General features: G+C 50.2%; 1 protein-coding gene across 1 annotated transcript in view; it reads left to right on the top strand.

Moving 5' to 3' along the window:
* The window catches only part of ATP2C2 (ATPase secretory pathway Ca2+ transporting 2), a gene marked incomplete at its 5' end in the record, with an annotated part of 82,181 nt that overhangs the window by 35,684 nt on the left and 19,158 nt on the right, over positions 1–27,339 (top strand). The window contains 8 exons of the mRNA XM_079724275.1: positions 5,683–5,772; positions 7,026–7,061; positions 7,166–7,227; positions 10,856–10,964; positions 19,037–19,186; positions 19,273–19,341; positions 19,673–19,748; positions 24,100–24,166. Coding sequence (XP_079580401.1) covers positions 5,683–5,772; positions 7,026–7,061; positions 7,166–7,227; positions 10,856–10,964; positions 19,037–19,186; positions 19,273–19,341; positions 19,673–19,748; positions 24,100–24,166 — 659 coding nt within the window. The remainder of the gene's footprint in view (positions 1–5,682; positions 5,773–7,025; positions 7,062–7,165; positions 7,228–10,855; positions 10,965–19,036; positions 19,187–19,272; positions 19,342–19,672; positions 19,749–24,099; positions 24,167–27,339) is intronic.

Here is a 27,339-nt window from a genome sequence, read left to right as displayed (position 1 = left end):
GACAGGGAACTCAACCACTTCACGAGGCAGCCGTGCTTCTCCGTCTCAGGAGACTCAGCATTAGGAATTCTACCTTAGCGTGACCCACGATCCCTGCCCTGGAGTCATGAGGCCAAGGTAGATTCGAGTCAGCCGGGTTCAGCTCCCGCGTCAGCCTTGTGACTGTTGCTCCTCCTTGAGCCTCAATTGTCCCCATCTAGAAAATAGGCCTAATAAGTACCTCCTGTTCTGAGTTTTACAAAAGAAGAAGCTTAGCCCGTATTAAGTGCCTAATAAAGCTTGCCCCAAGTCCCAGTGTCTGCCAGTTAGCCCTGGTTTGATTTGAGCGTAGCTGTTAAGAGCACAGGTTTTGGAGTTGCCTGATCTAATGAAATCCTTGGCAATTCAGTTTCTTTCAGAGCCTCAGGTTGGTCATTTATCAAGCAGGACTACTTAGCAGTACCTGTGTCATGGGGTTGGGAGGAGCCTACAAAATGATGCAGGTAAAGCACTGAGCACAGGGCGTGGCCTGGAGGAGGTGCTCAGGAAATGCTGGTTGTTGCGGTTGTTACTGTTCATTGTAATGAACGTCTCCGGTGTGCCAGCATTTCACCGCATAGTATGGTTTCACCAGACCACTTTCTGCCTGTCCCCCTTTACTTGTGGGCTTAGGAGGGGCCCCAAGAGCCAGAAGAGTCTGATTATCTGTGGCCAGGGCAGCCCTAGTGGCACGTGGTGGGATCTTCCCATTGGATCTGACACTTGTGTGCTGTGTCTCACGGTGACTCACCTGTTTTGGGGGGGAGAGGGCAGGTGCTTGGGATGGTCTCCAGGAGGGGAGGGAGGGAGGGAGGCTGGTGGTATCAGTGTCGGCCTGGAGGGTTGCTCAGGTCCAGCCTCAGGGGGACGGGGTGAGATTATGGGCTTGGAATTAGAGTTCATGGTGAGGCCAGCATGTGGTCCCAGCCTTCAGAGCATCCCGGCCAGGACTGTGGACCCATGAGCTAGCCCTGAGCCCACGGCTGGAGGGATCCCTTGTGCAGAAACAGGCCCCCTGCTTTCTGAGTCTCCACTGGGTACAGCCTGCAGGGAGGGAGGGAGCTGCCAGCCAGGGCCGGGAGAGGTGAGGGCCGGGATCCAGGCGGCGGCGCAGAAGTGACCTGGCCAGGAGGACACGCCGCCAGGGCAGTGCAGACCCAGTGCTGATCCCCACTGTGCTGGGTGACCGGGATCAGGAGTTCCACCACCAAGCCTCCGATTCCCCCACCTAACCATGGGCCTTGGCTGTTCGTTCATTCATTCTAGATAAACGCCTTTAGTGCTCCTGGCCTGCTCGAGGCACTGTGCATAGAGCAGTGGCCTAAACCAAGTTTCTGGTTTCAGGGAAACAGACACTCGGTGAGTGATACAGCACCCAGTGGGCGTGGCCTGAGGAGATGAGTCAGGACAGGAGTGAGGACGTGCTGGCGGGGAACTGGGTGGCCAGCAGAGGCATCTGACTGGTGTCTGGAGGGGGCGATGTCTGAGCAGAGACCCAGTGAAGTGAGGAGAGGAGCCGTGGTAGGGTCTGGATGAAGGATGCTGCAGGAGGGGGACGTGCAAAGGCCCTGAGGAGAGGCCTGGTGCATGTGGGGTAACCCGGCCTCAGAAGGTGGCCTGGAGAATGCAGGTGCACGACGGGTGTTCAGGGCGTGTGTGCGCCCCCTCCTCCCTCACTGCTGTCCAACCGGGTGGGAAGTCTGTGGTGGGCTCGGAGCTGAAATCAAATCTTATTCTTAACTCCACTGAACTGAGGGTTCTCCTTCCCTGTGCAAGGTTGAATAGCGTCCCCTCAAAATGCACATCCACCTGGAACCTCAGAATATGGCCTTATTTGGAAATAAGGTCTTTGCAGATGTGATGAGTGAGGATGAGGTCATACTGGGTTAGGGTGGGCCCCTATCCAGTGACTGGTGTCCTTAGAAGAGACTCAGACACACACAGAGGGGAGAAGGCCCTATAACAGCAGAGGTGGAGTGATGTGTCTACAAGCCAAGGAGTGCCATCAATACCAGGAACTGGAAGAGTCAGGAAAGGGTCCTCCCCGAGGAGGCCCTGGGGCCTGGCGACACCTTGATTCTAGACTTCCGGCCTCCAGAACTGTGAGAGAATAAGTCTCTTGTTTTAAGCCCCCAAGTTGTCATTTATCGCCGCATCCCCAGGACGCTAATACACTCTTAGCTGCTTTGCCCTTTTATCTGGCCCTTCCTCCTCCCTGGACTTCCAAGGAAAGGGTGTGTCCCTCTCCGGGGTGGTGGTGTTTGGCCATGGCTGTGAGCTCTGCTGGGCAGCTCTGAGTCTAGCCCGAGGACTCTCGGCAGCCCCTTCCCTCTGCAAGCTGCCCCCGATCCCCTGACCCCCATCTCCGGTGCTTCCAAGGTGCTCTCAGGACCAAAACTGGAACTTCTCTGACCAAAACCTTTTATTAGGGAAAATTTCAAAAATATACATTAGGCGGGCTTCCCTGGTGGCGCAGTGGTTGAGAGTCCGCCTGCCGATGCAGGGGACACGGGTTCATGCCCCGGTCCGGGAAGATCCCACATGCCGCGGAGCGGCTGGGCCCGTGAGCCGTGGCACGTCCAGAGCCTGTGCTCCGCAACGGGAGAGGCCACAACAGTGAGAGACCCGCGTACCGAGAAAAAAAAAAAAAAAAAAAAATATATATATATATATATATATATATGTACACATTAAGAGGGAGAATAAGATAATAAACCCCATGTATCCACCATCTAGCTTTACTAATTGTCAACCCGTTTTGCCCCATTTTTTATCCCCCTTTTTTCGCTGCAGCATTTTAAAGCAAATTCTAGATACGGAATCATTTTACCATCTATACTTTGGTGTGTATCTCTGCCCTGGAGGACATTGTTCTTTTTCTCTCTCTCTTTTTATTTATTTATTTATTTATTTATTTATTTTTGGCCGCCCTGTGCGCGGCACGCAGGATCCTAGTTCCCCGACCAGGGATCGAACCCATGCCCCCTGCAGTGGAAGCTCAGGGTCCCAACCACTGGACCGCCAGGGAAGACTGTCTTTTTTTGTTGTTTTTTTTTAAACCATAACAACAATACTGTTATCCCACTAAGACCATGAGCACTTCATTCACATCATCCAGTGCCTGGTCCAGAGCTGGGTTTCCCCACATGCCTCAAAGGCACCTCTTCACAGTTGATTTGTTAGACTCAGGGTCTAAACAAAGCCCACCCTTTGCTTTTCAATGGTGTGCCCTTTAAATCTAATCCCTTTTCCTAATCTGTGGACTCATGCCCATGGAATGGCTTATGAGATCCGTAAAATGGATTTATTTACATGTTTATTTACATGTTGAAGACATCACTCTTGGGAAGAAGCCTGTAGCTAATTGAAAAGGTCCATCTCAGAAACTCTGATGCAGGTTTCAAGGTTTTGTGGGAAGCTCTTTCGCGGGTCTCCCGGGGTTGACTCCCACCAGTGTGTCTCGGAGCACCGGGGCTCCCAGGCAAGCTGGCTTTGAGGTGTGGTTCTCTCTGAAGGTGTGATGACCCCCTCTACCCCAGCCCAGCCCAGCCCTGGCGAGGATCCGATGGGAAAGCTGCCCTGAGGGCCAGCTATTGGATCAAGAGCCCTGATAAGAGGGACCGTTTTCTGGAGCTCAGGCAGCCACGATTCCTCCCTTTGACCAGTGTTTATCCAGTGCCTTTTGTAGTCAGTCTTGGTCCTTCTGGCTCCCAGGTACTGAGCACCTACTGTGTGCCACCCACTGGGCAGGTCACTCTACCCTCCTTATGCCCTTTAGTCCTCCCATCAGCAGAGAGAGAGGGAGAGGGAGAGGGAGAGGGAGAGGGAGAGGGAGAGGGAGAGGGAGAGGGAGAGGGAGACTGGAGATGGTGGAGACAGAGCTGGAATTCTCTCCCATTCCTCAGCTCTTTCTTGCCTCTCCATGTGCTCAGATCCTCTTCTCAGTCCTGGAAGGATTGGGGACCTCAGGATGGGTATGGCCTGTGTGCTTAGGAAGATTACATTCTAGAGAATAGAGATACACTCTATTACACTCTAGAGAATAGAGACAAATAATTTGATACAGTCGCAGAAAAACTGTAGCTAAGAAGGTGAAATACATTCGAGTTGCTCAGTCTTGAGGATTCACAAGAGATGCGGTAGCTAACACTGGGTGGCCCGTGAGCTGACCGCAAAGTGCCCTGTCCCTCATTCAGAGGAGTTAAAGCACAGCAGTTCTGGGGTGAGAGGCATTAAATCCCATCATGTACCACACTGGCATGATGCTGATGTGCTTCTTAACGTCAGCAGTACGAATCACACATCTGATCACATTTCCCTTTTTGCCTTTGCTGCTGGGAAGCTCAGAGCCAAAGGTACAGCCCCAATTTAAACAACCATGATTTGCTTATTGATATTTTGACTCCCACCCTGATCCTGATCTTTGGTCTACTCTCTCCGATCCTGTTTATACATGTTTGTGTTTATGCTTCCTTTCACTTGTCTGTAACAAGTGAAATGTATGTGTGAAATGAGACAGATACAGTAGTCCCCCCTTACCTGTGGAGGATACATGCCAAGACCCCAAAGGATGCCTGAAACAGTTGATAGTACCAAACCCTATATACTATGTTTTTTCCTGTACATACATATCTATGATACAGTTTAATTAATAAATTAGGCACAGTAAGGGATTAACAGCAGTAATAATAAAAATAGAACCATTATAACAATATACTGTAATCAAAGCCATGTGAATCAATCTCTTTCTCTCTCTCTCAAAATATCTCATTGTACTGTACTCACCTTTCTTTTTCTTTTGATAATGTGAGACGGTACAATGCCTACATGAAGAGCTGAAGTGACGGGAGTGACGCGGCATTGTGACATAGAGGGAGGCTTATCTGCTTCATGTCATCCTGGATCATTGAGCCACGAGGGTGTCAGTGGTTGGATGCCAGGAGGAGAGGATGTGTTTGGTTGGGGATCCCAGGCAGGATGGAATGGGATAGCACAGCCTTCATTATGCTACGCAGAATGGCACAGAATTTTAAACTTATGAATTATTTATTTCTGGAATTTTCCATTTAATATCTTTGGACCACAGTTGACCGCAGGTCACTGAGACTGTGGAAAGCAAAACCACTGATAAGAGAAGACCACTGTACATAAAATAATAAAGTAAAAATCCTTTGGGAAGTTTCTGGAACACCTTTTCTCAGGAGGGACATCACTGGAGCTCCCAGAGGCAGTTACAAGAGTGGGTTGTTGTGATTGGGACACACAGGATTGCAGGACTGGTTGTGGTGAGAGGGCGCCCCTTGGCCCTGCTGGACCAGGGCTGGCATCCCACCAGAGGGGAAGATTCTGACCTGGAGCATCATGGAGATGTGGCACAGCAAGACCAAGAACTCAGAGGCAGGGCCAGGGCTGGCATCTTGACAGGGACAGTGTCAGGATGACCCCAGGAAGCCGATGTCAGTGAAACTGCAGTGGTGGGTCTTCAGGTGGAGGAGGACCATCGGGTGGCGGTGATCCTCCTCCTCTCCTAGCCCTCGGATCACTGGAGGGTTGGCCTGGAAGCGGGCTGTGAGTGAAGAGCTGACGCTGCTACACGGGAGAAAACCCGGTCTCTGATCTCTGTGAGCCTAGAAAAGATCCCCCTGCCCTGTGTTCATTTTTCAGTTTAAGAACCCCCTGATCCTGCTGCTTCTGGCCTCTGCCTTGGTGAGCGTCCTCACGAAGAAGTACGAGGATGCCATCAGCATCGCCATGGTGAGTGCACCCCGTGGGGGGGGCAGCGCCCCGATCCCAGACCCGGCTGCCAAGGGGCTTGCTGAGTCTGTGCTTGTCTTTGTTATGCAAGGAAAAAAGAGTTTGGCTGTAGACTTTTTTAGAAAAAGAAAACACAACAGAAAGAAAGGACAGGAAATCCACATCCTTCTCTACCCCCAAGGAGGGCGTCCTGGTTCCTTGGCTGTCGCTCTCTTGGCGGTTACGCTGGTGGCTTCTAGTTCTTTGCCATCAGGAACAATGTTGTAATGAACTCCTGCCCTGTGACCCCTGGGTGGAATTGCTGGATCCTGGCTGTGTGCGCAGTACAAAGAATGATTGCTCGGGGACTTCTCTGGCAGTCCACTGGTTAAGACTCTGTGCTTCCACGGCAGGGGACGTGGGTTCGATTCCTGGTCAGGGAACTAAGATCCCACGTGCCGTGTGGTGCGTCCAAAAAAAACAAAAACAAAACAAAACAAGAATCATTGTTCATAATCATTACACAGAGAGAACCGTTGGGCACCTTTAAAAAAATGTTTTTTTTTAATTTAAAAAATGAGCCGTTTTAAAGTGAATCATTCAGGGACATTTACTACATTCACAGTGTTGTGCCACCACCACCTCTGTCTAGTTCCAAATTGTTTTCCTCACCCTAAAAGAGACCCCGTACCCATTACGCAGACGCTCTCCTTCCCCCTCCGCACCAGCCCCTTGAAACCACCATCGCTGTCCCCACGGATTTACCTGTTCTGGGTAGTTCCTATAAATGGACTCATACAGTATGTGAGCTTTTAAATGTGGCTCTGAACACATTTTGATGACTTTCTTTCCTGCTTCCTTCTATTTGTCAAGTGCCGTCTTTTAAAATACAAAAACAGACTCCTTCCGTGCAGCGGAATTCGGGTGCTTCTGTTCGAAAGCCTGAGGCTAGGTCCGCATCTTCTGATGTGGACTGATGTTTATTAGCTGCTGTTGAGATATAAACGATTATCTCTGTACTAGATGATCCTGTGTTGTAAGTGTATCTATGCTGAAAAATCTAGAAGGATAACCCCCAGATGTGAATCTCTAGGTGCCAGAACTGGAGGTGCTTTTCTGGCTCGTCTGTTTTCTAAATTTCTGTACAGTGCTTTTATTTTGCAAGAAGAAAGGAAATAATATTTTGCAAGACGATGTCCCCCCTGCCTCCCCTGGGCTCCTTCACCTGTCGTTGGGCAGTTGGGTGTTAACGTCCCCTCCCGTTTGCCCCCTAGGCCGTGCTGATTGTGGTCACCGTGGCCTTCATCCAGGTGTGTAATGTGTGTCCTGAGGTCCTGGGCGGGGTCACCCGGGCTGATGGGAGCTCTGTGGAAGCCTCCCTCTTAAACACCACGTTTCACATGCTTCCTGCCAGGAGTACAGGTCGGAGAAATCTCTGGAAGAGCTGACCAAGCTGGTGCCTCCCGAATGTAACTGGTAAGTCAGAGACCCCCCTGGGACTTTTTGGTTCATCAGAGGAGCCAGTGGGCTGGTGAGTTTGACAAAAAGTTTGGCAATATTTATATCCTTTGTAATGTGATATGGGAGAAGCATGTCTTACTGGGGGTTAGGAAACCTGGTCTCTGCCCTGCCAGCCGATTGCTACATGCCCTTGGGTGTGTCATTCAACCTCTCTGGGCCTCCACTCTGTCACTGGTGTCTAAGCCTGGTGCCCAGCCTGGGGGCCATGGGTGACGGGAATGGCTTTGGGGAGAGGGTAGTCCACAAAACTTGTGATAAAGTGCGCAAAAAATGTGTGCGTTTTTCCTAGGGAGGCATTCGGAATTTTCACTGGATTCTTAAAGGGGGGATCGGAAGAGGCTGAGAGGCGGGGCTTGAACAAGCTGAGGCATCAGAACTCTGGCTGAAGGGGGTGGACAACTCAGTAATGAACTCCGGCCATTTGCTCAGCTGCCCGCCAGCCTCTTTCCTGCCCGGACATTCCTGCTTTGCCATTTGGTTATCACACAGCCCTCCCCAAAGACATTTAAAAAGGAAAAAAGAAAGACGAAAATGTCTCCCCATTCCTCCTGGGCCTGTCTGCTTAGCACAGTGCTGTGCCATAGAATTTTCTGGAATGTTCTATCATGTGTGCTGCCTGGGACGGCATCACTAGTCCCATATAGCTACTGAGGACTTCACCCAAGGAATTGAAGTCTTCATTTTATTTAACTTGAATTCAAGTAGCCTCACAGGCTAGTGGTTGCAGTCTCGGACAGCTCAGCGTAGAGGATGTGCAGGGGCTGCCGCCGTGGGTAAAGGGAGCCGCAGAGGCAGAAGGGAGAAGGTTTGTCTTTATTTTTGTTTTGTAATTTATTTATTTATTTATTTATTTTTGGCCACGTTGGGTCTTCGTTGCTGCGCGTGGGCTTTCTCTAGTTGCGGCGAGCGGGGGCTGCTCTTCATTGCGGTGCGCGGGCTTCTCACTGCGGTGGCTTCTCTTGTTGCAGAGAACAGGCTCTAGGCACGCAGGCTCAGTAGTTGTGGCACGCAGGCTCAGTAGTTGTGGCTTGTGGGCTCTAGAGAGCAGTCTCAGTAGTTGTGGCGCACGGGCTTAGTTGATCCACGGCATGTGGGATCTTCCCAGAGCAGGGCTCGAACCCGTGTCCCCTGCATTGGCAGGTGGATTCTTAACCACTGCGCCACCAGGGAAGGCCCGGGAGAATGTTTTAGGCTTGGTTTTTTTTGTCCATTTAATTTTTTAGTGTATCAGTAATCCCTATGTTATTTTCCCTGTAAAAATGAAACTCTTTTGGAAAAGGCCCAGGTCTTCTCCCTTACTCCTGCTAGCGTCCGTTGAGGTTGTTTTAAAGTCACGTGTCTTTCCCAAATAGACATTGTTGCTCAAAAGAAAGTAACTGAAAGTATCTCGTGATCTGAGGTACTTTGGAAGGATTTAAACATACAGTGACTCTCTATTACCTGAAGGATAATTTGGGGGAAAGAACCTTAACGTGTATTTGGCAAAATGGAGCATAGGGCTGGGGGATAGAAAGATCTCGTGAGACAGAGTTCCACCTCTCATGGAAACAGCAAGCAAAGCGTGTGTGCGTGCATGTGTGTGCGTGCACATGTGTGTGTGCGTGTGTGTGTGTGTGTGTGAGAACAGGCAGAGAATAATGAGTAACAAAATAGAGACCAAAAGAGCACGATGTGAAAGCATGAGAGAGGATGAGTCAATTCTAGAAGGTTCATCGGGGGGCGGTAAAAACGTCTGGGCCTAATGATTGGATGAACAAGGCTGTCAGAAATCCAGATGTGTGATATGTGACGTAATCCTATAAGCAGACGGAAGCATCTATGATTTAAATGGCTTGATGAGCTGATCTTAAGTTTAAATATCAAGTCTTGGCCTTTTGGGTGAATAGTATGCATTATTGATGTCCCTGGAAGTCACTTCTGAAAGATATTTTTATTTTCAAGAGCAGCGGAGGCGGACAGGCTGGTAGAGTTGAAAGAGCACTGAAGGGACACAGCCTCACTCCCCGAGTCCCTGAGACGCGTGTCACAAATCAGGAACAGCATCTGCCCTGCAGACCCTTCCTGCATCACCTCCATCCTTTATGCATTCACTAAATACTTACTAAGCACCTACTGTGTGCAGGGAGATATTGTCCCAGGCGAAGCGATGGGAAGGCCCTGGCCTTCGGGGCGCTCACGTTTCTAACAGGGGAGGCAGATGATGAAGTGAAGGATGAGATGATTTTGGAATGTGGCAGGTGCATTAAAGCCAAAAAGACCCCCTGAAACCCAAAGCCACACAAAAATTAGAAGAAAGAGAACCTCACGGAGATGCGGTAGTGACCAGGGGAGGTGTGGGAACAACCTTAAATAGCTGGCTGGCAGGCCACCCTGATCTGACATGTAAGGAGGAGCTGACCTTTAGGTTGAGGTCTGAGGAACAGCAGGAGCCAGCCATGGGAAGAGCTGAGGGAAGAGCAGATGTATATCTGATAGGCGCTCTTGGATACAAAACCCAGAAAATTCAGCTGTGCAAACCACAAGGAAGTTGTGTTGTCTTATGGTAAGGGATCTGAGGTGGGGGGGATAGTGGGGTTAGTTAATTCACAGCAAATATCCACTCCTGTCTCTTAGGCCAGTGTTGAAGATCATGCCTGTCCCTATGCCGGTCATGGCAGGTGCTGGGATCACCCTGATGGTCTCAGCCACTCAGGACCCACCCGCTAGAGCACTGACTGGGCTGTGGGGAGAAGGGCAGTACCTGAATAAGATTGAATTCTGTCAACAGGGAAGAGGGGAATGTCTGCTCCAGCATTCAAGGTCAGCAAAGACCTTGAGACTAGAAGGAGTTGGGTGCGTTTGGGGGCGGGGTGACAGGAGGCAGGGCCTCTGGGTTTGACTCCAAGGTCACTGGAGAGGGTTGGAGTAGGAGGAAGTTGTGATCCGATTTTGTGCTTTAAGAGCTCTCTGGCTGCCACGTACAGGATGAATTGAAGGAGGTCGGGGCGGGTGGGCACAGGTCCATCTGGGAGGCTCCTGCCATGTCGGGCAAGGGGCAGCGTGTGGTGGGATTCCAGTGGGAGCCCGTGCACAGAAGCACGTCCGTGTCTAACGGCAGATGGCCATGAGGAACGGTCCTGGCCCTGTGGGAGGGGGTGTCCCCAGCTTCTCGAGCACTTAAGATGCTCCTCCCAGCTTTGGCAAGCCTCTGCCATCCCTGAGGTCCCGAGCCGGGCTCTGCACACCAGAGTGCTGTGTCCTCTGAGGGCAGAAGTGCCGCTAGCTGCCAGCTTCATTAAGGAATCGCTTCCCTAGACCAGCAGAAGCGTCTGGAGGCCGTGTGGCCCAGCCTTGCTTCCAGGCAGGGTGAACAGTAGTCACCCCACTTTTCAAATGAGGCTCAGGGTCTCCTAGGAGCCATACACTTTCCCAAAGGTCTTTTAGGATAGGTGGATTTAAAAAATAATAAAACCGTAAAGGCACAAGGGTTTGTCCATAAGGGAAAGAGAAAGTGTGTTTCTGTAATCTTTGCTCAAGTTTTTCAAAGTGCCTAAAAATGAGATGTCAACATGGGTGCTTTTGCTTTTTCCCATTTCAAACACAGCATAAGAGAAGGAAAGCTCCAGCATCTTCTTGCTCGAGACCTGGTGCCTGGAGACATCGTGTCTCTCTCTATCGGAGACCGGATCCCTGCAGACATCCGTCTCACAGAGGTGAGGGGCCCCAGACCCTGGTCCAGGGGCCATGCAGACACTTAGCTTCTCAGAGGCAGGAGTTCTCTCTGTCTCGTGCACACATGTGCACAGACACAGGCATGTGTGCACATAAAACAGGAAGTGAGCAAGCAAGCTAATTTTAAGCATAAAGCTCCTCCAATGGCATTTCACAAATTATTTATTCTCATTTAAGTATAAGCCTAAAAATTGTGGTTATGTGATTTTTCTAGTTTATAGCAAACTGCAGTGGCAAATTAAACCAGGGTGGGGCTGAGGAATGAAGGAAAAGTTGCTTCTAGAAACGGCCACACTGATGTCAGAGAGAAACGCTGTCTGACTACTTAATCACGAGGATGGGAACAACCAGCACAGCCATAAACAGTAGCTCAAGCTTTTACAAGAGCGCAGCTGGGGACATCGGGTGTGGGGCAAGCTCTATACCCAACCTTTGTGGGTCTCAGGGTGTCACAGCTTCACAGAACATTTCCTGAGGCTCTCCGAGATAAATTTGATTCTCAAGAAAAGGTTAAATCAAGTTCAGAGGGATCCGTTGATGGGAGTAATCTATTTTATGATCCCTGGAATAAGTAAGAATTGTTCAAAGCTTTTAGTGATAAAGGGTTAAGCCCAGGTTATCAGCCTGATTTATTTATTTAAGGAGGACATGTTCTCAGGGTCGATAGCAGGCTGTTTGAAGGGTGGCCTGGAGTTGGGGGATGGAGAGAGGCAAAGAGGCTGGCAGCTAACCCCTGGGAGCTCTGTTTACAGCATCCTGAGCCAGTCTTTGAAGTAGAGTCAGAGGCCAGAGGGCACCCAGGCTTTCAAGCCCCTCTGCCCCTGGCTTTCAGATCTCCAGGCAGGGCAGGGACAAGGGTGAGCAGGGTGGGGCAGGGTGAGCAGGAGGTGCCCCGCACCAGAGAGGATTCCTCCCCGTCCGCTTCTCCCCCCGCCACCATCCGGCCTCCGACTCCAAGTCCAGGGCAGGTGGGTCCCATTTGAGGAACCATTGTCCAGTGGCCAAGCCCCACGTGCGGGAAGGCTGGGGAAGCCAACGTGACGTTGTCCATGCCTCCCCTAGGGGTGGGCTGTGCCCCACAATGTGAGGAGTCCCCAGGTATGGGGTGGGGAGTCCCCATGCCGATAGGGAGGATACGCACATACCACAGGCTCTACAGAGAGGCAGTGTTGCTGAGTGGTTAGTGCCCTGGGACTGGGCATTAGCCGGATCCTGTCATTCATAAGCTGTGTGACCTGGAGCAAGTTGCTTACCCTCTCTTTGCCTCGGTTTCCTCATCTATCAAAGCGGTTAATGTTTATTCCCACCTCGCGGGGTTCTCCTGAAGCTGAAACGCTAAGACCTACTGCCTGCTTGTGCAGCACCTGATAGGGGGACAAAGTCACAAATATCCGCAGTTGATTTTACTGTTGATCAGTACCAGGCTCTACAACAGTTCTTTGAAACACTTTTTTAAACCCCAAATGACTCCTTTCCTACTTCAGCTGGTTTTCTTCCTGACCCGCTTCTGTCAAATTAAATTGTGCCTGGTTGTTGCCACCACGAGGATGTTTTTTCAAGGCTGCCAGCCGCCAACGCTCTACAGATTTCCTTTTTTGTCTACTCCACTGAACAATCAGTAGCTTTGTTTACTCACAGTGGAATATTCTTATCCACTATTAAGCTCTTAATTAGTTCCAATTAGCCAAATTAAGCTATTAATTGGTTCCCTTGCATTGTTCAGCCTCCAGAGGCCGCCTGCATTCCTGGGCTTGTGGCCTCAAATTGCTCCAACCGCTGCTTCTGTCTTTGTATTTCCTTCTCTCAGACACTTCTCTGATCCTCCTCTTACAAGGACCCTTGTGATGACACTTAGGCCCTGTCAGGATCATCCAGGGTGTTCTCCGCATTGCAGGGTCATTAATTCAGTCACATCTGCAAAGGCTCTTTTGCCATTAAGGTAACACTTTCACATGTTCCAAGGATTAGGACTTGGGTGTCTTTGGGGGATCGGATGGTCGGGGGCTATTATTCAGCCCAGCACACTCAAAGCCCTCCTCTAAGCCTCTCTGCCCTCCCTCCCTGCCTCAGGGCACCCCTCCCCATATCCTCATCACTCATTCAGTTAACAAATATTTCTTGAGCACCTACTATGTGCCAGGAACTATGCTGGGTGCTGAGGAGGCAGTGGAGAAAACAGATGAGATCTCTGTGCTCATGGGTTTATTGCCCAGAGTGACAGACAAACCATATCTACTCATGACAGGTCATGATTGCTGCAGGGACTTGAGGGAAAAGCACCGGGAACTCTGGGTTTCCCAAACAGGACAGACTTGCCTGGCCCAGTGTAGTCACAGAGGGCTTCCTGGAGGCAGTGGCTTTTGAGCCATCCTGGAATGGACATGAATCAGCTGTTCTAGGCAGAGGAGGCCCAAGCTGTATGCCCAGCCCTGACTTAGAAGCCAGGCGCATTGATGCTTTCAACTGCCTGCAGTGTGTCTTCACTCAGGAGGGCCATTTCTGCCGCCAGAACCCACTTTGCACCCGCATGACTTAGCCTTTCTCATTCCTGAGGTCTCAAATCACTGTTCCCTTCTCACTGGCCTCCCCTGACCCCTCTCCTGAGGCATCACCCCACCCCCCTGCCCTGGGTACCTGCTGCTCTTTCCAAAGTCTGTTTGCTTTCATGTTTATTGCCAGTGCCTCCACAAAGGCAGGGAGTTTGTCTGTCTCGGCCCTGCTGGATTCCCAGGGCCCAGAAGAATGCCTGGCCCCTCGTAGGAGATGGATGGACAGATGGACAGATTGCCCACCTCCATTCCAATACATCCAAACCCACACCTACCTCCGCACCTGCGTCCCCTTCCCTTCCCCGCGCCCCATTCTTCCTGCTTCTCTGGCCATCTGCCTTCAGAGAGGCACCTTTGTCTCATCTCTCTCTTCCTTTCCTCTTTTTAAGAAAAACAGATTTTATTTTTTAGAGCCATTTTAGCTTTACAGAAAAATTGAGAAGATAGTTGACAGGATTCCCATAGATCCCACACCCTTTCCTCTAATGTCAACATCATAAATTAGCCGGGTACCTTGGTTACAATTAATGAACCAATCGAGGCACGTTATTATTAACTCAGGTCCATGCTTTTACCAGATTGCCTTAGTTTTTCCCTAATGCCCTTTTTTTGTTGTTGTTCCAGGGTCCCATGTTACGTTTAATCATCATGTCTCTTTAGGCTCCTCTGGGCTGTGACAGTGGCTCAGACTTGCCTTGTTTTTGATGACCTTGACAGTTTTGAGGAGGGCTGGTCAGGTATTTTGTAGAATGTGCCTCAATCGGGACTTGTCTGATTAGACTTTTTTCATGCTTAGACTTGGGTTTGGGGGAAGAAGACCCTAGAGATACAGGGGCCTTCTCTTCACGTCCCATCAAGGGTGCATGCTGCCACCATGACCCATCACTGCTGATGTTGACCTTGATCAGCTGGCTGAGGTCTGTTTCCTCACGTTTTAATGTGTTGCCAGTTAATGGGGTTCTTTCTGTGAAAGATCCTCATGCTTGGACAACCGCTGCTGTCACTCCAGCTGGAACCTCCCCCCATCTTATCCATCCAGCATCCCCTCATAGGGTCCTCTCCCCAGGCTCTATGTTCATGGGCCTCCTACTGCCCTGGAAGCTCCGCCCTCTGACTGCTCACAGCCTGGCCTGCCCCCACTGCCCCATCCCTAAGTCTGCTGAGAGAAAGGAAGCCTGAGCTAAGAAAATGCACTAGAATTCATCTCCAACACAACCTAGCCTTTGGGACCTTGGGCAAGTTTCTTAAGCTCTCAGGGCCTCAGTTTTCTCATCTGTAAAGTAGAGATCAGAGCAGCATCTTTTCCATGGGATAATTGTGAATGTTTCATGAGAAAATACAAGCACTCAGCAAACGTTTATTAGCATTAGCATACCATCAACAGCAGTATTTCTCCTCTGAATTTCTCTTGTACTCTTAACTGAGCACCATCCTATTTAGCACTTAATCACCCTCTGTTTGTTTCAAGAACTTGATTTCCAAATTTCTTGGAATAGAGTCTGACTTAAAATTCTTTGGGTGTATAATAGGCATCCACTAAAGTTTTGTTGACTTGACCAATTGAGAAACCGGGCGAGCAGGTTATATTCCAGTTGGTCTTTCTTTAACCAGCAAAAACCAGCGGTCAAAATGAGTTCTGCTTATGTGGTTCTCTGTGTGTTTGGAGGGGTTAGGGTTGGAACTAGAAGAGACTTGGCGACCTTCCAGCCCACTGTCTCGCAAAACTTACCCCACAAGATGATCCACATACTACCTCCCCCGCTTGGAGAGTCTCAGCACCTATTTGCATAATAAAGGCCCCGAAAAGTCCTGCACTCAGTAGAACCAGTCACTGGCTTTAACTCCATGTTTCCCAAAATGTTTTTCACCGTGGAACCCTTTCTCCATAGCGCACCAATTAACTCCCTGTGAAAGAGGGTTCCCCAAGACACAAGTGGGAAAATGATATTCTAACTCCTCACTCATCCATTTTATAAGTGGAAAAACTAAAGCTTCCCAAATCACAGATACGCAAATATGATTTTAAAAAAAGGAAAAGAACTTTAAGAAGTCTCTAGCCCTCGTGGGTCCACTGGGAAACCAGCATGGAGGTACAGGGGGGCTCTTGGGCACGCAGTTAGCATTCACATAGTCTTGTACAAGTGTAAACACTGGAATTAAAACCAGAACAAGTAAACCTGTCTACTTAGTTCCAGTTGCTGCCAGTTGCTTCCTTGTTCTCTCTGTCTGGCTCTTCTTTCTGTGCCCACTCCCGCCCTCTCGTTGAGAGCCACACTATGCTTCACTTGGCCTCTATTCCTTGGACTGTATGCTTCCCCTCCCAGTGCCACGGGCCTACCTCTTCCAACGTCTAACATGGTTTTTTTATATCTCCCCCATGTCCATCCTTCTCTGCTCAAGACTTTTCATGGCTCCTCATTGCTTACCAGGTAATATCCAAATGTCTTAACCAATGCCAAACACAATTGGGTTCCAACCACACCTTCCATACATCCTTGGTCCAGTCATGCTGGTCCCCACCCGGGTCCCCAGGTGGACCAAACCTCCTGTCTCTTTGCCTGGGCCCTCTTGCGTTGATGGGGTTAAGTCCCCCTCTTCCACTCAGTGCCCCTTGAGAGCAGGGCCAGCTCTCCTTCCCGCTGTGGCTTCAGCACCTGGGACAGTGCCCACCTGTGTCCACTCCCTGTCTACTCCCAGGAGCCTGTCCCCAGAGGGGGTGAATTGGTGCCAGTGCTCAGCGCGCTGGGCTTCTGTCCTTCTAGTGCTGGTGGGTTGCTGGGACCTGAGTGGTCTTTTCGTTACCTCCTCCCGTCTCTCCATTGCTCTGATGCAGCTTGTTATTACTAAGTTCACCCACCGGCAGTGCTCCAACCTGCCTTCTCTTCCGTCCCTAGAGACCTGCCTGATTCTCCCACCAAATGTCTGCTCATCCTTCAAGGCCTGTTTCACGTCCCAGACCCTCCAGGACACTCTCCAGCTCATCCTCCCCACACCAGCCGCTCCACCCTCTTGTTTCCCAAACCTTCTGCGGCAGATTAGATCTGATTAGAACAGCAGGTTGTTCTAACTGCATCTCTCAAACTCAGCCAGTGGAGGGGTTGCCTTCCAGTGTTGTCTGTTATTTTTATTACAGTGTTACTTAAATGTAACAAACATCGAGTTAGGCACAAATTCCTTGTGCTTCAGAGTAAGTAAGTTACAACTTATTCGTGTGATTATCATGTCCCATTAGACAGTGTCTTGGAAACTAAATCTCTGCTTGCCATGGAGATGTGCCAGTTTCTGCTGCCCGGGGCCTGTGGAGTCAGCAGCTGGTGGTGCTGGGTGACTCAGTTCTCCCGTTTCTTCTTTCATTGTGGGTTAGGAGCTGCCCCACGAGCTCATTTGATGTCCTGGGGATAAAAAACACAAACACAAACTCTAGATCAGTTTGTAGTTGTGTTTGTGGTAACAGATTAAGGTAGATGCATGGGCTTGAACGGGGATTTATTCCTCTCTCACGTGACGAGAGCCCGGAAGTGGAGTGTCCAGAGACAATAAGGCGGCTCCACCATGGAACGAAGGACCTGGGTTTCTCCCAGCCCCCCACTCTGCACTCTTGGGGTGTGGTCGTCCTTTTAATGCTTGTAAGAGAGCTTCTGGAGCTCCAGCCATGAAAACGATGGCCCAGGAGGAGAGAAAGAGAAAGGTGAGGAGGGCAAAGAGGGCGCGTCAGCTCAGCCACCTTCAAAGATCTTCCCCAAGACCATTCATCCCATTGTCCAGACGGGGAGACACTGTGAGCTGCCAGGGAAGCTGGGAAATAGGGTTGGGGGTGTGCCGGGGGGCGCATCATCACTCCCAGCACCATGGTGTTCTGTTAGGAAGGGGGAAGGGGAGGTGGGCACTACTAGGCAAGTGGTGGACCCTGTCAGCCTTGGGGACTGGGGTCCCGTGGCAGTGTGACTTTTTTTTTTTTTTTTTTTTTTTGCGGTACGCGGGCCTCTCACTGTTGTGGCCTCTCCCGTTGCGGAGCACAGGCTCCGGACGCGCAGGCTCAGCGGCCATGGCTCACGGGCCCAGCCGCTCCGCGGCATGTGGGATCCTCCCGGACCGGGACACGAACCCGCGTCCCCTGCATCGGCAGGCGGACTCTCAACCACTGCGCCACCAGGGAAGCCCGAGTGTGACTATTTTTTAAAGACTGTTATTGAATTGTAAGATTTCGGAATCATGGAGCACTCACAGACCTCTTTTTGAGAAACCCTGATCTAACTGTTCTTTTGTGAGTTTGCAGAAAGGTGGCTTCTCTCTCTCAGTTGCTCGATTTTGCTTAAATGAGAAGGTCCTTAGGGGCAGAGCCCACCCCGATGCCTTGCCTGTCCTCGGTGGTACCTGGCACAGTTCTGGCCACAGGAGACTCACCTCTTGAGTGATACCTACTGGGCCTGTGGTCAGTTTTGCAAGGTGGTTAAGAGTGCAGTTTCTGGAGCCATCGCCTTGGTTCAGACCTCTGCTCTGCCACTAACTAGCTGTGTAAACTTGAGCACATTTCTTAATCACTCCATGCCTCAGTTACCCCAAATGTAGAGAGGAGAAAATAATAGCATCTTTCACGGAGTCTATGAGGATTGAGAGATAAGCCTTGTGTGGGACTCCCCTGGTGGCACAGTGATTAAGAATCCACCTGCCAGTGCAGGGGACACGGGTTTGAGCCCCGGTCCGGGAAGATCCCACATGCCGCGGAGCGGCTGGGCCCGTGTGCCACAACTACTGAGCTTGTGAGCCACAACGACTGAACCCTCATGCTGCAACTACTGCAGCCCGCGCACCTAGAGCCCATGCTCCACAACAAGAGAAGCCACCGCAGTGAGAAGCCAGCGCTCCGCAACAAAGAGTAGCCCCCGCTCGCTGCAACTAGAGAAAGCCTGCGCACAGCAACAAAGACCCAATGCGGCCAAAGATAAAAATAAATTTTAAAAAAAGAGATAAGCCTTGTGAAGCGTTCTGCGCCTGGCCTGGCGCATGGTAGGTGTTCTGGAAGCGTCACCCTGGAAACGTCTGGGTGTGTGTGCGTATCTGTGCCCGCGTATGTGTTTTGGGTGTTGACGTGACCTTAGGCTGTCACTGCATAACGCAGCTCAGTGCTGCTCAGACTACACAGATTGTACGGGACCTTCCAACGTGGGTGGGGTGTGGAATGTTAGGGGAAAGACAGGATGCTCTGAAAGGAATGTTCTAATTTAACCATTGCCTAAGTTTTTAAAAAATATTAAAATTTAAAATAATGTTAAAACAGGATATGAGACCTTTATGCTTTCTGAAAGGGGCCATACATTCAAAGCTTTTCTGTTTCCTGGAGGCATCTGAGAGGCTGTGTTCTGGTACTCGCTTCCTGCTTTCAGCACATTCCTGTTTGCTGTCTGTTGGCAATGACACTAAGGTGCTAGACACCATTCTGGGCTTTGAAAACCAGCTCACAGATGGGAGGGTGGGTGCCACGCCTTCTCGCTTTGCTCCCCCAGGTCACAGACCTCCTGGTGGACGAGTCCAGTTTCACGGGAGAGGCCGAGCCGAGCAGTAAGACGGACACCCCGCTGACGGGCGGGGGCGACCTCACCACCCTGAGCAACATCGTCTTCATGGGGACCCTGGTGCAGTACGGGAAGGGACAGGTAAGCCCCGGGTGCCTGGGGGCCCTGGCCTCCGTCATCTGCAGGCTTTCAGCCTCAGAACTCAAGCTCCTCTCTCCTAAACACAGGGCGTCGTGATCGGAACAGGAGAAAGATCCCAGTTCGGAGAAGTGTTTAAGATGATGCAGGCTGAAGAGGTGAGGGCAGTGGGGCTTTGGGTTTTTGTAAGCTGGGGTTTGAGATGATGCTCAGCTGGTGACACCAGCCCTGCCTGCTCCTTAGGGATAAGGATGGTATGATTAATGTGAGTACACTTTTCCAAAATTTTTATTTTAAAACATTTATTCGGATTTTTGTCAAGGTAACTTACGGTGACATGCACAGATCTAAAATGTAGCAGTCAATGAATTTTTATAGATGTGTCCTTGTGTAATTGTCACTCAGCTTAAGACATTAAAAAATCCAGGCAGAAGCCGGGGGACGCTGCTGGGATCTCATCTAACAAACCCATTGTTCTCATCCTTTCAGACGCCTAAAACTCCTCTACAAAAAAGCATGGACAAACTGGGGAAGCAATTGACACTTTTCTCATTCGGCATAATTGGTGGGTGAAGCAGTTTCTGCACGGGGTCCCAGAGGGGGCGGGGTGTGTGGAGGGAGCCGTCCTGAGCACCCACAGCTGTTTCTCAAATACCTGCTACTCAGCTGGGTGAGAATTGGGGTTTGGGATCAGAGGTCTTGGACAGTAATAAGAGGTTTCTCTATCAGAACAAGCTAATGGCTGTAACAGGCAGCCCCCGCATTTTAATGGCCTAACGTGGTCCAAATCTATTTCTTGCCCACACCACAGTCCGTGGGCATGTTCCTGGTGAAATGGCTTTCCTGGATAGCTCACCTCCAAACACGGACTCGGGGGCCCAGGCCCCTACCGTATTGTTGCTCCGCCTTCCTGCAGGTCCTGGGAGGTGGGCCATAATTCTATGTAGCCAGCAGGTAGGGAAAGAGAGAGTATAGAGGCTTGTCGGGGGAAATTTTTAAGGCAGGGACCAGGAAGTGATGTCATCAATTTTGCCTATTCTCGATTGGCTGGAATGAAGTTACATGGCCTACCTAACTGCAGAGGAGACTGGGAAATGTAGTCTGGTGGTGCACCCAGCCATGTTTCTGTTCTACTAGCAGGTTGTGCCTGGGCTTGCGCGTCCTGGCCTTTGGCAACACACCAAACAGCATCCACAGATGGCTGCAGAGCTAAATTCAGGTCTTACTCCTGAAGATTCCCCATGGGGCTGCCCTGGTCCCTTCACCTGCTCCTTCCTGCTGTCTCCAGCTCTGGTTTTGAGTCTGTGTCCTTCATTCCCAGCTTTCAGGATCAACCAGTGCCTGGGCCACTGTAGATTCTCAATAAATGTTGGTTGAATGAACTAGTGAATAAAGGAACAAACCAACCAACCACTGCTCATAGCATGAGCAGTGATGGGAGGAAGTACTAGAGAATCTGGCTAAACTGCAGAGCCAATAAAGTTCTTAGGAGAAACATCTGTCCCTCCTAGCAGCAGTTTTGTTGTGCTTCTGGGCAGCTAGATGCATTCATGCATTTAGTGAGTATCTTATGACATGCTAGACCCTATGATAGGTTCTGGGGCCACCAAGATGAGTCAAGCACAGCTTCTGCCCTTTGAAGGACCCCAGGGAAATAGAGAGACACCTGAACAAATACGAAATGTGAAGGCAGCAGTTAATTTTGCATGGGAGAGTTAGGAAGGCTCCCAGGAGGAGGTGACATTAAGTTGGGTCTTGCAGGATGGGTAGGAGTTTGCCAAGTGAAAAAAAAGAAGAGATTGGGAATTCCAGACAGAGGAAAGGGTAGATTCAAAGGCATGGAAGGTATTTCCCACTCCTTCACAACTTGTAAGAGGTGGTAAATTTAGCAAAGTGTTAAGAGGATATGGTCTGAAGTCAGAGCTCTCAATTCTGTCATGCTGGGGACAGACCTGCCCACCCTTTCCTCCCTGGCCACCCCATCCCAACCTTCTGGTATCCAGTCTCCTTTTCAAATGTCAACTTTGGATTTAGTGCTCAGACTTTGCTCAGTCAGTAGTTTTACTGTTTTCAAGTAGCTCTATGTCCTCTTCCCTCCTCTCCACCCTATTTTGTCCTGGAGCAGTTATGGAAAATGGGTTTTATCTTAACCTGCCAAGTCTGATCACAGCTAAGGGGGCTCTGTGCTTGTGAGAGGATTTGGAGGCCATGCTCAGTCTTGGTGGCAGAGAACTGTGATGGATTAGTGATGTCTGTCATGGACGCAGGAGGGGAAAGTGGCTCTGCATCGCCGTTCACCTGCCATCCTCGGGGTTACATTGATCAGGCTTCTGGGGTAGAATGGATGCCCACGCGGCCCCAGCTGGCCAGAGAACCCTTTTACACTCTGGAGCAGGGGATGGAAACTATGACTCACCGGCCAAATCGGGTTTGCCACCTGTTTTTGTGTGGCTCACAAGCCAAGAATTTTTTTTACATTTTTAAATGACTGAAAAAAATAGAAAGAAGAAGAATATGTTATGACATTAAAGTTATATGAAATTCAAATTTCAGTGTTCACAAATTTGTTTTATGGGCACACGGCCACACCCATTCACGTATTATCTTTAGCTGCTTGCACGCTGCAACGGCCAAGTTGAGTTGTAACAGACCATATGGCCCATAAAGCCGATGCTATTTACTATCTGATCTGTTATATGAAAAGCTTTCCACCACCTGCTCTAGACATTGGGGTTGCCAGAAGGAGACTGGGCCGTAATAATGGCCTCAAGAGTAAATACCAAGTAGATGTGCTTCAAGGCACATTGTCAAACAGATGCTCTTAGCAGGCCTTTCCACAAGATGAAATTTGTTTTAAAAAAAAAAATCCAAGTCAGAAGTCCTGCAAGGTCATTGCCTCTTATAAGCCATTATTCCTCAAGTTAAATTAGAAAGTAAATCAGCATGTCCATGGCCAGGCCCATGATACCATTCAGACGTTTTTTCTTTTTAATAAATATTTTAAGAATTGCTCTGGCAGAGTGGGAATTTTGAACCCTCAGAAGGTCCAAGGAGGAGATTCAAGGGAACAGCGGGCTCCAGCGGAAAGCGGTGTTTGCCACTTTCCATGGTATCAATACTCACAGCTGCCCATTTCAAGCTACCAGTGCAAAGTTACTGAACGTGGATTTGGGAAGAAATGAGCGCAGTCAGCTCTTGTGAGCCCCCGGTGAACAAGCTCAGCCTCCTACTGCAGGGAGGCCCCCAGGGTAGGGGCGGGTCCTGGTGGGTGCGACCCTGCCCCTATTTTTAATAGAGTTCCCTCCCCGCCAGTTTTTTGCATCTGGGTTCATTTGGATTGCAGCTAAGATTTTATTTGACTACTGAATCCTGTTGCTAATCATAGTATGAAAATAGGGACTTCCCTGGTGGTGCAGCGGTTAAGAATCTGCCTGCCAATGCAGGGGACACAATTTGAAGCCCTGGTACGGGAAGATCCCACATGCTGCGGAGCAACTAAGCCCGTGTGCCACAACTACTGAGCCTGCGCTCTAGAGCCCCCTAGCCACAGCTACTGAAGCCCGCCCGCCTAGAGCCCGTGCTCCGCAACAAGAGAAGCCACCGCAATGAAAGCCACCGCACCGCAATGAAGACCCAACGCAGCCAAAAATAAATAAATAAATTAGAAAGATACGTAGTATGAAAATAGCCCCTAATCAATCAGATCTTCTGACCCCCCTCCTCCCAGCACACACGCACACACGCACACACGCACACCGCCACGACCCAGCAGAAAATGTGCGCTGGCTCCCCTTTCCCTGCAAAACAAAGCTGATGCTTTTCAGCAAGTCTCCCAGGACATGTCAACGGGTGACTCCTCTCACCTCACACACCTTTCCCTTCACCTGTCCGGTAACCGTGGCCCCAGCAGTTCACGACTGGGTGTTACTGTGGGCCAGGAGCTGTGCTAAGCACTCCAAGTGCATTGTCACATCTTACATCCTGAAATAAGTCCTCGAGGAAGACATGGTCATTTTCCCCACTTTACAGGTGAGGAAACTGAGGCCACGCCTGGCGGCCCCTGAACTTCTCCCCATTGTCAGAACATCTCAGCACTTTCACGGGTCCCAGCGTGACTCGTGCCACTCCTGTGCCTGGAGGGTCCATCTCTGACTGACTGTATGTCCCAGGCATAGCACAGTGCCCGGCGTTTAGGAAACGTTGGGTCAACGATTGACGAAGGAGAAAAATGGAAAAAGGAATGTATTTAATCATGAACACGCAGGATAAAGTCAGTCAAGAGACAGCGGCCCATCTGTGCGTCACGGGAGCACAGCAGACACCTTGGGGCAAGTCCTGGGGGCGTGCAGCCCATGGGAACTTGTGGAATAAATGAAATGTTGGCAACAGCCCCAAATAAACTGGTTGGCTGTTTCTTTTACTTGATGAGCTGGCTTGATCCTCTCCTGAAAAAGTAAAACCATCCTCTTTCTCGTAGGCAGGGGAGTTTTTTTCTTAAAAAGAAAAAGGGGGGCTTCCCTGGTGGCGCAGTGGTTGGGAGTCCGCCTGCCGATGCAGGCGACAAAGGTTCGTGCCCCGGTCCGGGAAGATCCCACATGCCGCGGAGCAGCTGGGCCCGTGAGCCATGGTTGCTGAGCCTGCACGTCCGGAGCCTGTGCTCCGCAACGGGAGAGGCCACAACAGTGAGAGGCCCGCATACCGCAAAAAAAAAAAAAAAAGAAAAAAAAAAAAAAAGAAAAAGGGGAGAAGTGGCACGTGTTTGAGGTTATTCAAAATGGTCCCGTGTCTATATTACTGGAAACTCTTTAAGGAAGTGAGTTTGGAATGCTTTCGACCTTTGGAGGACATTCTCGTGCGTGTGTGTGTCTGTCTGTGTGTGTATACATACATACGTGTATGTTTTTATCTCCTCCCAGGCCTGATCATGTTCACGGGCTGGCTGCAAGGGAAGCACCTCCTCAGCATGTTCACCATCGGAGTCAGGTAAGGGCGCTGCGCCGTCCCCCCTCGTCTGTGCGCAAGAGAAGGTGGGGAGACTGGGGGGCAGGAATGGCGTGGGGCAGATGCAGCCCTTCCCCCTAAGCCACAGTCTCCCCGTAGCACGTTGTCTGGCAGGTGGGTGCCCAGCGAATGTCTGCAGAAGGAATGAAAGCTGACGATTCGGAGTCCCTGTCCCCCTGGCCCGTGGGTTTGGGTGTTCCTGGCTGAGCACGGACTCCAGAGCCAGCCAACCCACGTTTAGATTCTGCCTTTGCCGCTTGCTAGCCATGCGACCCCGGCCCAGTGTCTTCATTTACTGGTCCTCCTTTTCCCACTCTGTCAACGGGTGTGATGTCAACCCTCCGAGGGGCGCGGTGCGGCTGCCCCGGGTGCCCCGCGCAGGCGCTGCAGCCACGCGGAGCGCGCGGTGGGTGCGTGTTCCCGTTACACATGTGGAGCTCGGCCCTTGATTTATGGAGGCGGCTGCAGGCGAGGTCAGAGAACATGTAGCCGGGGCCACGCGGCTGGCTGCAGGGCTGGGGATCGCGGCCTTGAATTCAAGCCCAGGGAACCTGCCCCTCCCCGACCTGGTGATGCTCATAAGCAACCGCCCCACCCTGGGTCCCAGTGGAGAAGCAGAGGCAGACAGGAGAAGGCAGGCTCTATGCCGGGGCGTGAAGTTGCCACAGCTTTTCCACGGCTGCTGTGGGACACGGGGTGCTGGGGGTCGTCCCTAATGGGGCACGTCCCAGCGGAAGGGAAGCCGATAATTGGGGACGTGGAGGACCCACGTCAGGCCCCTCCTGGTTTCCTCAGGGTGACCCCACCTTGTGTTGTTGTCGGTAAGATGGTCAGGCGTTACGTGGAAGATGAATGTCGGTGAGCAAAAATACATACTTAGTACATCAAACCCTCAGTGTAAACAAACTTAGGTGCCCGTCAAGTAGAACAGATAAACAGCATACAGTGGAATACTATTCAGCCACGAGAAGGAGGGAAGCCAGTGGGGGAAGGGCACCTGGCAGGAAGTGAGAGAGTGACATGGACATATATACACTACCAAATGTAAAATAGGTAGCTAGTGGGAAGCAGCCGCACAGCACAGGGAGATCAGCTCGGTGCTCTGTGACCACCTAGAGGGGTGGGAGGGAGACGCAATAGGGAGGGGATATGGGGACATATGTATGTGTATAGCTGACTCACTTTGTTGTACAGCAGAAGCTAACCCACCATTGAAAAGCAATTATACTCCAATAAAGATGTTAAAAAAAAAAGAGTGAAGCACTGACACATGCTACAGTGTGGATGCCGTAGAAACATGAGGCTAAGAGAAGGAAATCAGACACAAATGGCCACACACCATGTGACTTTGTTTCTATGAAATGCACCAAATAGGCAAATCCATACAGACAGAACGTAGATTAGTGGCTGCCAGGGACTGGGGTCGGGGAATGAGGAGGGACCCCAACAGTTATGGGGTTTCTTCTGGGGGTGATGAAAAGGCTCTAAAAGTGATTGTAGTGATAGTTATACAACTCTGAATATAAAACCACTGAATTATGTACTTTAAAAGGGCAAATTTTATGGTACATGAATTACATCTCAGTAAAGAAAACATAAAGCAGGTAATTAGGAAAGCTGTTATTACAAGGATCCTTGGAACCTTTCTAATTTATATATAAAAAGTAAACTGTTTGCAAACAGCCACGTTGTAACTGTCATTGCAGTAAATTACAGTGACGCACCTCACAATGGATCGGGGCATCCCAGTGCAGGACGGAGGCTGTGGGGTGCTGCTTCCCACAGGGCCAGCCAGTGTGGGCAAGAGAACCTTGCTTTAGGGGGTTGAGTGTACATGTCTCTGGTACAGAGTCAAGTCTGTCTGTGTAAAAATGAGTGGACACCATTACCTGGCAATTAGCAATAGAAGAAATTCAAATGCAGGTCTTTTAAAATTCCAAATGCCTCACTTTTTTAAATTGAAGTATAGTTGATTTACAATGTTGTGTTAATTTCTGCTGTACAGCAAAGTGATTCAGTTATACATACACATATATATATACATTCTTTCAAATGCCTCATTTTTTAATCACACTGCCCTGTGTGCATTGAGAGGCAGGCCAGCAAAATCCACCCGTGGGCAGGTGTGTATCCTATTATTCAGTGACTATTTTGTGACTGAGTGGAAGCTGGAAAAGTCTGTGTCTGGTTTTAGAAGCTTTGCCATTCCTTAACAAACAAAATCTCATTAATGCCAAATCCTGGGGACATGAAAAAGAAAAAGGAAAAGTTGGTTTAAAGAATATTATGCAGTTAGAATATTATGTGACAAAAACCAAAAAAGCAAAATACAAATGGCAAACATTTGGAAAACGCCATCTCAGACTAATTCTGAGTATAAGAAGAAAAGATACCCTAACAGCAATTGTCTTTAGGTTTTCACTTTAAATAAGCTATAAATAAATGGATTGATACCAGGGCTTGGGTCTCCCCCCAAACTCTTTGGAACCATGGAAATCAGGCCATTGTGCTGTACAGATGTTCCTGCTGGATTTCAGGCCTTTTCCCTGAAACACACCCAGATCATCATCGTCACGTTTGGGTGGTGGCCACAGCAGACGGCTTGCAGAGCTCTAGATACAGAGCCCAGCGTGTTCTTTTGAGTGGACGAGGTCATGATCTCAAGTCGAGCGGGGTTTCCTGACTTTATATCCTGAGCTACGTGCCGTGAATGGTATGAAGGAAAATAGAACCCAGAGCGTTCGATGGCCATTTATCCTTCCGTGTCTGTGTCGGAGTGTTGACCAGCTAGGTGAGGCGGTTCTAGAATCTTCGAAAAAGTGAAGGGGGCGCGGCCAGGGTCTGCTGATGCCGAGTGGAGGAGGGAGAAGGACTCCGGAGGAGCACGTGACCTCGCTCATCGAGGCACAGCTCCCAGAGGCAGGCCGGTCTCCGTTTCACAGATGGAGAAGCTGAGGGTTAGGCTGACACATCTGCCTGTAGTTACAGGATCAGGGAGTGGAGGAGAAAGACTGCAGACCCCACGATTCTGATCCAAAGCCAGGGTCCGGCTCAGTGCCCCTGGCCACCTCCCGGGCAGGGCGGGGGCTCTCCCTACCCTCCCCGGCCATGGCACTTGGTTTGCTTATTTGCCCCACACATGTTTCTTGAGCACC

The sequence above is a fragment of the Hyperoodon ampullatus genome (genome assembly GCF_949752795.1).
Source record: "Hyperoodon ampullatus genome assembly, chromosome: 18".
NCBI lineage: Eukaryota > Metazoa > Chordata > Mammalia > Artiodactyla > Ziphiidae > Hyperoodon > Hyperoodon ampullatus.
The sequence above is the reverse complement of the archived record's forward strand: the minus strand, read 5'-3'. Positions and strand labels throughout refer to the sequence as shown.